Source organism: Helobdella robusta (assembly GCF_000326865.2).
Source record: "Helobdella robusta unplaced genomic scaffold HELROscaffold_61, whole genome shotgun sequence".
Classification (NCBI taxonomy): domain Eukaryota; kingdom Metazoa; phylum Annelida; class Clitellata; order Rhynchobdellida; family Glossiphoniidae; genus Helobdella; species Helobdella robusta.
The window spans coordinates 957,767-968,254 of NW_008705338.1; the positions used below are offsets into that span (position 1 = coordinate 957,767).

Consider the following 10,488-nt stretch of genomic DNA (forward strand, 5'->3'; position numbering starts at 1 on the left):
ACATTGTTTAATAAATATTTAAAAACGTTGAAAACTTGAAAAACAATTTTTGTCATTTTTGCACTGGCTCACACTAAAATCCAGACTTGTACCCTTGAAATTCTAACACTGGCTCTATTTTTTTCATTCTCAAGTGCAGCATTGACACATTTATTATATTTTTTCATGCAATCTCCATAAGGAACCAAGTGTTCCACGCAGGCCCGGTTCCAGACATTTGGCGGCCCTAGGCAGAGCTACATCTATGGTGTTGGCTACTCTACCGATATATGATATATGATATATCAATGTCAGTGACTTGGAGGAAAAACTTATTTTCGTTTTTTTGTTTTTGTTTTTTTTCTAGTTTTTTTTATATACGTATTGATATTACATAATATATAATATTATTTTTGAAGCTATATTTTATCCACCCATATTTTACCTAGTTTATTGGATAGGTTCTTACAATTTTTATAAAAAATATTTTTCCATATTTTAAAAATAGAATTCAAATTATTAAATACTTTAGATTTTAGAACTTTGAATTGAATTAAAAATTGTATGTCAAATTTTATTATTAATGCCATTTTCTGAGAACTGCCCAACATAAAAGTAAAAAGTAATTATAGTAGCTACTAGCTAGTAAAATATAATTATTCAGTTTCAGTGCACCGAATGATCATCTGAATAAATTACAATATTCATTTTTGCTTTATTTGAATTTGACTTTTCTGGCTTTCATGTTTGCAAAATCGTCAATTAATGCTGAATAGTCGAGTTCAGAAGCAATATCATTTTCGATAAAAATTTGTGCTAATCCAACAAGTCTATTTTGTGTCATTGTTGAACGTAAGTATGTCTTGATTAGTTTTAATTTGGAACAACTGCGTTCGGCTGATGCCACCGTTATAGGTACTGTTAATAAAATTCGCAAAGCAGTCGTAACATTTGGAAACACGTCTTGCAATCTGCTGTCATATATGAACCTTATAACTTCAAGAGGAGTACCGTTATCTGGTGACACATGTGCAAATGATTTCAGTTCAGTAAATAAATTAAGTTCTTCAATGTCAGATTCGGATTGAGTTTCAAGCTGATGCGAATCATCGGACACTGAAGCAGAAAGTATCAAACTTAGCTTTTTGCAGTGCTCTCGCAGATTTTCATCAGAGCAATATTTTAAGTCCGAAATATTAAATAAAAAACCAAAAGATGATTGATAATTTGTCAACTGTTCAAAACGATCGTTTAAAGGCATTATTGCTTGATCCATCAATACGTTAAAAAAACCGATTCTAAATTTTTCTTCTGGATCATGTATTGACTCATCTTCAGCTTCATAAGAAAAATATTTTTTGGTTCGTTTTCTTCGAATCGACACAGCTGGAGGAAACATGGTTTCTTCTGTAGACATTTCTAATTCTTCTGCTAATTCTTTTGCTGCTATTTTTGAACCATGGAAACCGATTTCTTTGAATTCTATAAGAAACTTATTTACTTTTTTTAATAATTTCAAACAATTGTCTATTTCCATTTTATCACTTTGCATGATTTTGCTTAATACATTCACTTGTGATAAAATGTCATACCAAACACACAAAGTAACTAAAAAAGTAAAATTTCGAATTGCTTTTGTAAGAGAAATGGCTTCCGTCCGACATTTTGGATCATTTGTGGTTTCAGAAATTTCAACCAATGCATCATAGATATCACCTATTTGATAACGAATTGCTTTAACACTGTCCACTTTACATTCCCATCTAGTATCAGATAATGGTTTAACTGTAAGATTTTTTACATGATTTTTTAGTATTTGCCATCTTTGAACTGATGCAGAAAACAAAACGTAAATTTGCTGAACAATTCCAAAAAATTCTTTTGCGACTACAGATGAATTAGCCATATCTGAAAGCAACAAGTTTAGGCTGTGACAACCACATGGTACAAAGAAAGCTCTTTTATTAATTTCTAAAATTCTGGCCTGAACTCCTTTGTTGCAACCTTTCATATTTGCACCATTGTCATATCCTTGGCCACGACAATCAGAAATTGATAATCCTAAATTACTGAGTTTTTGTAGTATAGCTTCTGTTAATCCTATTCCAGTACTTTCTTGAACTTGCAAAAATCCTACAAAACGTTCAACGATATTAACAGTGTTGTCTTTTATTTCGACGAATCGAAGTATTACTGTCATTTGTTCTTGATGGCTGATATCTGGTGTGCAATCCAATATGATTGAGTAGTATTTTGAGTTTGTAATCCTAAGCATTATTTCTTTCAAAATTTTGCTACTAATTAATTGTATTAATTCATTTTGTATGGTTTTGCCTAAATAATGTTCATTAGTCTCGTTATTGTTAATTCGACGACAATGTTCGAGTAGAACAGGATCAAACTTGGCTATCAATTGAACTAATCCTAAGAAGTTCCCATTATTTCGTGTGTTCAATTTTTCATCAGTTCCTCGAAATGCCAAATTTCTTTGAGCCAAAAATTGGATTATTTCGATAAGTCGTTCAAGTACGCCACGCCAACGCAGTTTCTCAGAATTTAATACTTTTTGTGTTTGTAGGTCAATCATCTGATTTGAATTTAGTCGGTTTTCCAATTCAATCCAGTTTTTTTGAGAGTTTATGTGACTAGAAGATGTTTCATGACTACTTACCATAGCTGTAAAATTTTTCCAATCATTATAACCACCCATTGAAAATATATTCACAGAATTTGAAAATAATTTACAACAAAAGCAAAATGCTTTGTCTGTAAGAATCGAATAAATTAACCATCGCCTGTCAATTGTTTCACAATTCGAAAGTTTTCTCTTGTAATGTATTGCTGAAAAACGCCTATTATTTGTTAATGGAAAAATGTGATCAATAATTCTCATAGGTCCTTTTTTAACCAGAAAATCACGTTGTTGAGAGTTTTCAATATTTATTGGCCAACAACCAATATCACTCCAATCAACAGTTTCAATGTTATCATCCTGAAATGATTCAATTTCCTCTTTTGCAGTAATTTCAATTTCATTGTCCTCAACTGGTTCTTGTTCTTTTGTACTTGTTAAATTAGATGAAATATTGGGAATATGATCTAATGCAATCATCTGACCAATTTCCATACTTTCGGTTTTCTCTTCCATCTGAGTGGCTTCGGCATCATCTATTACTGCTAAATCATCCTGCTTTAAATATTTAAAAATAGAACCTTTTTGTGATTCTAATCGTTCTTCTTGAGCTTTTTTCCGTTTTCGTTTTTCAGCACCAGAATCGTTTTTACTTCCTTTTATAGCTGACATGGTTAAATCAAATTTTAAATTTTAATTATTCATTAAAAATAAGGAAATAAAAAATTATAAAATTTGAAAATGGTAGCCTGGTCTAGATTAAAATGAACACATGTTTATATATACTTCCGTAAAAACGAATGATTAAAAGTTAACTACAGTCTAAAATACAATACTGCCATCTATCGAATAAGCTGAAGAATTATTAAATATATTTATAAAACGACGTTGTTTCATTTTTTTTTAAATTTCCATAAATATTTTTTGATGCTTATTTAAGTTATTTTGCAAAATTGGCGGCCCCTAAAATCGGCGGCCCTAGGCAGCTGCCTAGTTTGCCTAATGGAAGAACCGGGCCTGGTTCCACGGTCAACGTTCACGGTCAAATAACGTAGATTAATTTAAAAAAATTCAGGCAAAAATAAAATCTTTTTAAAAAATCTTTTTATACATATTTTATTTTTTAAATAAATAAAATAAAAACATAATAATCGTTATTTGAATTCATTCCAAACTATTCTATCTATTTGTTTTAAATTTTCAATCAGAAATTTCACTTGCAGTTTATCATTTATCCGCAGTTGTTGAATTTGAAACAGTCATAATCTTAAATTAATTTTTTAAATTTTAATTATTTCAATTTTCTTCAAAAAGAAGCTAACACCCTCCAAAACTCTGGAGGAAGTATTGAAAGCAAAATTCAACAGCCACCCTGTCATTTATCTCCCAAAGTTTGATGCCACTACGGAACTTATTCCAACTTTTCGATGCTCTCCTGGCTTTTTCCTAAACTTTGAAATGTTTTGCAGTAAGAACTACAAAGTTAATTTAACCATTCAATTCGTTTCATTTCGGCAACATATGGCGTAGCGGCAAAACTCTCGTCTTGTTGCAGCAGTTACTGGGTTCTAATTAAACTTGTGGTGCGCATGTCCGATGGGATATTAAAAAGATTAATAAATAATGATTATTGTTTCTATTCCTTTCTAAATTATTATTATACATCGGCAGCTAACTGATATTTTTATACATCCAGGTGTTTTATGCTGTATTTTATTGAATGAATATTTTGAAAAAAAGACATTGCAGAATAAAAATTGATTAGAAAATAATTTAATTTCTTTTCATTAACAAGCTGGAGCAGAAAGTTCATACAAGATACCAAATGAAAAGCTATAATATTTGTATTAAGCGTGACTTTTATTTACCCACTCTAGCTCCTTGCGAGGTCGGGTACTATTCAGAGGACAGCCAATCAAAGGAATGCTTGCCCTGCCCAAACAACACCTACCAGGACAAATTCGGATCAACGTCATGCAAGAAGTGCCCACAGAAATCTGAAGCGACTGAAAACAGTTCACATTGTTTCAACGGTAGAAACGTTCGCGCGTTTATAAATGCATATTTTTTTTAGAAAGAAAATGTTTGATTTGAGAATCTGTATATTTATCTCTTAATATGAAATGATATAAGTATAATGAATTTCGTACCTCCATACAGCAGAGGAAGTGGTTCTAAAAAGTTGGAAGTTGAAGGATGAACAATTCGGGGATGAGTTATACTATCTTCTTATGTTGGCTACATGTTGCTTCATCATACTCACAGTTTTTGCCATGTGGTAGGAATATAGATCGCTTTAATTATTTCTTAAATAATTTAATAAATTATTGTTTAAATAATTTTTATCCGAGCTTTCATTCATTTTTGAATAATTTTAAACTGTTCAGACCTCATTTATTATAGCAATAATTTTGAAAAAAATTTTTTTTAGAAAATATTTTTTAGCATTTCAGTAGTTTTATAAGCGAATAATTTTAAATTTGTTTAAATATTTCAGCTTCTTTATGCTCTTCCTTGGCTGGTTCATGTGATTGATAGTAAGTGACTTGCGAGGTCCTGTTGACACGAAAACTTTTATTTTTCAATTGTTTTGGCTTTGTATTTCGTTAACTAATTATTTTTGTTCATTTTGTTTGTTATTACATTTTAGTTAAGTTGGATGAATTTTGCGAATAAATGTTCAATTTTTAGTTAATTTAGTTAGATGTTATAAAAATACTCTCTTATTTGTGGCCACGTGGGTGTCAACGCTGAACCACATGCGATTTTAAATCAGGAAATGGGCTACAGCATTCGAGCACAGCATCAACTTGAAAACATTCGATCGATTGCATTATAAGTTATCTTGCAATCCAGAAGTAATAACAATAATACAAACACATGCACGGCTCTTTCAGAGGAGTCCCATGTCTACATACGCACATTAAAAAGCAAGTTCTCTCGTTTTTTTCGTAATTACTTGGTGAAGATGGTCCCACTTAGATTGTTTGTTAGCAGCCCATTCCAAATTTTCAGGGCGGCAAGACGAAAACTATGGATATAATATTATATTTATCCACGACGAAAGCGGTTATCTGATCATTTGGATAAGAGTCCATGTTGATCAATTTAAAAAGAGTCCATTTCACGACGTTGCACCGTGTAAATTATAATGAAGAGAACGTACGTTAGTTACCTTGGCCATGGAAACTAAAAGGCATGTCAATAAATGTTTTAACCAAACTGATGTTCAACGGATTGATCCCTTCAAATCGTATCAATATACATTAAAATTAAGTAAGCGTGTTTGTGAGCTTATTTATATATGGATATATATGATTCTGAGTGTATTTCTAATTGTAAATAATCTAAACAAATTGCATCATTGATTGATTGAATGATGTATCAGCAGGATTATCGGCTATATTCACGTCGCTGAAATTTTATGTCTTTCGCTTTTCATATATTTGTTAATGAGGTTTATGTTGTCGGTGTTTGGTTATTGGTTTTTGGTTGATAGAAAATTGTATCAAAGTAATAAAAATTGAGGGAATTAATTAAAATAACTATGGTGACGTAGCTTAATAACAAACACTTCGATAGTTTTGTTTTTGCAAAATCACTGCATGAAAACTTCAACATTAAACAAGCGAGTAGATGGATTAAATAAATAATTAAATAGATAATAAATAAATAATTAAATAGATAATAAATAAATAATTAAATAGATAATAAATAAATAATTAAATAGATAATAAATAAATAATTGGGTGAAGTTTTTTTACAGCTGGTCGTGGTGTGTGTTATTTTTAAAAGTTTGGACTCCAGAAAATTATGTTGAATTAGTCCATGATGTCAACTTCGTAGAAAAGAGATGCGATAGAATGGTTTTTATATATTTTTGTGTGTATGTGTTTGAATGTGTGTGGGTATGTGTGAATGTGTTTATGTGTGTGATTTATGAAAGCTTGTGTTGTGTGTGTATCAACAAAACGTCATCTTATTTGCATTCTTAACTTCCAGGCGTTTCCATGTTGAACTACAAATTTTATTTTCTGCTGTGCATAATTCTCCAGAGAACTGGTAAATGTATCAAAATTATTTCTACAAATCTACCCATGAAAAAATATTTTAGAATGACTATCTGTTAAATTTTTCATGAAAGCTTTTATAGTTCATTATTATTTTAAAATTAAAACATTCACAAGCGGTTGAATCGCACCAAACCTTGTTTGAAAGCCCAGACACTCCAACGTTGAAAACTTTGGCACCATTTTCACCTCCGTTTTTGGAAGATCAAGTTGTGTACACTCTGAAAGGCAATGGAAACAGAAACAAACTCGGTGAAAGCTTCGATCTATTTCAATGACTGATGAATGGTTGATTGATTGGTTGGTTGATAGATTGGTTGATTGATTGACTGATTGATTGCTTGATAGATTGGCTGATTGATTGATTGGCTGATTGATTGTTTGATAGATTGGTTAATTGATTGAACGTTAATAAATTTATTAGAAAAAGTATTTTCATTTTAGTGCTGGTTCGGCGTGGTAAAGACTTGAACTTGACATGTTTCACAAACCAGCATAGCAAAAAAAAAAAGCGATATTGGTTCTACGTGAATGGGGATCCAGTAGAAAATTTATACGTCGAAGATTCAACCTTAACTTTAGCCAAAAATAGAACCGTCCTGAAAATGAAAAATTCTTCTTATAAACTATCAAACGTTTATTATTGTTCAGACACCGAATTCAACTCAAAGTCTAGGTTTCAGTACAATGTTAAAAGTTGGTCTACTTTTTTTTTTGAAATTTTCATTGACAGAATTTATTTTTACAGTATGATTTTCAAAACGGCAATTAAATAGATATAAATTTAGAAAATTATATAATTTTTATTTCTAAAAGCGTATTAACCTGGGCAGACTGTTTTTTGCAGTTTTCTCAATAGCCCAGCTCGGCTTTAATATAACATTTTCTTTTTTGGTTGGAAACTGTTCAAAGAACAAACTCAAAGAAGCAAGGTTGACGATTAAGAAATTTATCTGTCGACCGTTTGAAGATCAAGCCTTTAACTACTTTTGTCCTTATCGCTTCTACATTGAATGCAATGATTGGAAGCCAAATACCTTTTACAGTATTAAAGTATCAATTGTGTAGCAATCATTTCGTCACAAACATATTTTTTAAAACAATCAAATCCTATTTGATTTCAGAACAGTCAGAGATTGGTAATCGCCGAAATAACAGCCATGAAGTACGTTGGAGAATATTCAGAAAAAAATTGTGATATAAATTGCAGTCTCATAAGAATGCAGCATGACCTGGCTAACAACGTGAGAGAATATAAAATATTACATGAAATAAAATAAATAGACAATATAAAATATCACAAAACGTCTCAAATATTTACTGGGAATTTCATTGAATTAAATTATTACAAGTTGCTCACGTTTCCGTAGGTTTTTTTAATCGGTATTAACAACTAATATCTATAGGCGAGTCTTCGCTTTGGCCTCGCCTCTCCCCTTCGCAATCATCCGCCAATCAAATTTCATTCAGGAAGAAACTAATCAAGCAAACTTGTAGAAAACTTAATAAAACCTTCTGTTATTAAATTTTCCTGTTACCGTAGAGTATTTTTTTACATGTCTTAAATTTTTTACATCTTCCAGATATTATGGCTTTTTTGAGACTACCGGCCTTTACTTTTTTATTTGTTAATTATCATAATCTTATCAAAAATTTATTCCTATTATTACGTGAATTTTTTATTCTGCCACAAAATGACTGAATATATATATATATGTATATGTATATATATCGAAATAAATATTTCCAACTAGTAAATTATGCAATGAAATTCTCACAGCTCTATCCTCTGTACAGGCTAAGGAAGGAGTTGCAGGATAACTTTCGCCGATTGTCTGCACGCTACTTGCCTACGCAGGACATGACATCCCTCTTGACGCCACTCTTTATCTGCTTGCCGGGGTTTATCCTCAGTTACCGAATGTTTTGCGGTCAGTGTGCCAGTTTATAAACAGATCTAGTAACAATACTTGCAAAAACAATGCATTTATTTCACCAGATTTCAGTGGCACTTGCTTAATTTTTTAAATTTTCTTTTGAAATATAATGGAAATTTTACAGATTTTTATGTTTCAGATTATTTTCTAGCGTCTCCGTCATTTTGGTTTTTTAATTAGAGGAGTTTATCATTCCGACAACAGTTCCGTGTGAGCCTGGCTACTACTCAGTGATACACGGACACGTGCATCAGTGCCTGCCCTGCCCGATAAACACCTACCAGAATGAGTTTGGTTCCATCTCTTGCCGTAAGTGTCTTCGAAATCTCATCACCAGGCAGAAGGCCTCTACGAAGATTACAGATTGTTTCGATGGTTAACTTCTCATGCCATTCGTTTCAAATATTTATTAACCTGATCGGACCCTGACCATCCTTTATCAGATTTTTGACAATTTGTTTGTCGTTTTTCTTTTTTACAGTCTCTGTCAAGAAATTGTTATATATATGTATGTATATATATACATGTATATATATATATATATATATATATATATATATATACAATTCTTTATTTTCTTCCGCATTATATTATAAATATTGATTCTGCAATATAAACGTTACAATAAATGCCAGGATTAATTTTAAAATTAAATAAACGAATAATCAACGAAATAAAATTGAGATATTCCGATTGAATTTTACTCTGATTTTAACATCTCTTTCAGATGCAATGCTCAACCAGAAGGACATATTCGAGGCAAGAAACGAGAACTACGAAGCCAGGAAAGAACAACTATACACAAACTTTTTTGTCATCTCTACTCTGTGTAGTCTCATTGTAATCACATCTGTCGGAATGTGGTATGTTTAAATGTTCATTTTTATTTCATCTTAAAAATGAATCTAGTTATAAAAGTAAAATTTTAACTGTTGATTACTGTTTAAGAAATCTTCTTAACCTTTATAAACATCAGTGTCATCCTAACTACCTAGAAGCTCATTTTGTTTAGAAGTTTATTAAATAAAATAATTTTTTCTCTTTTTAAATTCAATAAATGTTTTCTTTGAAAACTTTTTAAAATTTAAAATAGACTTGAATGGGTAATGATAATTTTTTGTAATTTTATAAACAGTAGCATAGCATATGAAATATAATATACTATTTTAACTGTTTCCTCACAAATGTTACAGCGTGATACTGTTTTTTGGCCGTTTATTTCTCTGAAGAAGAAGATTGTTTTTGATAGAAGGAAGAAAAAGAAAGTCGAAAAATCATTTCAAGAGCTTTCAGAAAAACTTGGTCTTTTCTTTTCATTTTAGTATGTTAAGTATGAAGAAATCTTAATCATGTTTGGTCTGTGAGAGTTTAAAAAGTTGGCATTAATTAAGGAGTATCGTTGATTTTGATCTTTTTGATGTTTTATTTGAAATTTATTTAATTATTTAATTTGAGATTGCCTTGTTAACTTCGTTGATACATATAACACGAATTTAATTGAAAAAGGGGGAAATTTATAATTAATTAATTAGTTAATTAATTAATTATATTTTAAACAATGAAATACGACAAATGAGATTTGAAAAATGCAGTTTAGCATAGAACAGTATAAACTGTTTAAATAAACAAACCAAAATGACGTCATTTTGTTCATAGTTAATTAGTGTAAACATTTATTTTTTTACGAACAAATAATTATTTGTTACGAAAACAGTTACTTATTATTTATTTTACAATTAAAATAGTCGTTTTAATTTTTTTTATAATATTTTAAACAAGTTATTACATAAAATAAATTTTTTGAATTGTTTTTGATAATTTTTTCCCAAAACTTATGAAAACTTTTCAACTTAAAGGTGAATAAATTTAA

At 30.3% G+C, this 10,488-nt stretch overlaps 3 protein-coding genes across 3 annotated transcripts; 2 read left to right on the forward strand and 1 right to left on the reverse strand.

Annotated features, from left to right (window-relative positions):
- Positions 1–153: 153 nt before the first annotated feature.
- Positions 154–3,283, reverse strand: HELRODRAFT_180446 (hypothetical protein; the record flags this gene model as incomplete). Its single annotated transcript, XM_009029738.1, has 2 exons — positions 154–342; positions 2,888–3,283. 2 exons carry the CDS (start codon positions 3,281–3,283, stop codon positions 154–156), a joined length of 585 nt encoding a protein of 194 aa, XP_009027986.1.
- A 1,153-nt stretch (positions 3,284–4,436) lies between these two features.
- HELRODRAFT_180447 (hypothetical protein) lies at positions 4,437–4,893 on the forward strand (the record flags this gene model as incomplete). The annotated part of the gene is made up of 2 exons (XM_009029739.1): positions 4,437–4,644; positions 4,772–4,893. 2 exons carry the CDS (start codon positions 4,437–4,439, stop codon positions 4,891–4,893), a joined length of 330 nt encoding a protein of 109 aa, XP_009027987.1.
- Positions 4,894–5,793: 900 nt separating this feature from the next.
- On the forward strand, positions 5,794–9,491 carry HELRODRAFT_180448 (hypothetical protein; the record flags this gene model as incomplete). Its single annotated transcript, XM_009029740.1, has 9 exons — positions 5,794–5,887; positions 6,614–6,673; positions 6,799–6,890; positions 7,333–7,377; positions 7,498–7,734; positions 7,806–7,925; positions 8,462–8,612; positions 8,823–8,927; positions 9,346–9,491. The coding sequence occupies 9 exons, from the start codon at positions 5,794–5,796 to the stop codon at positions 9,489–9,491; spliced, it is 1,050 nt and encodes a 349-aa protein (XP_009027988.1).
- Between the last annotated feature and the right edge of the window lie 997 nt (positions 9,492–10,488).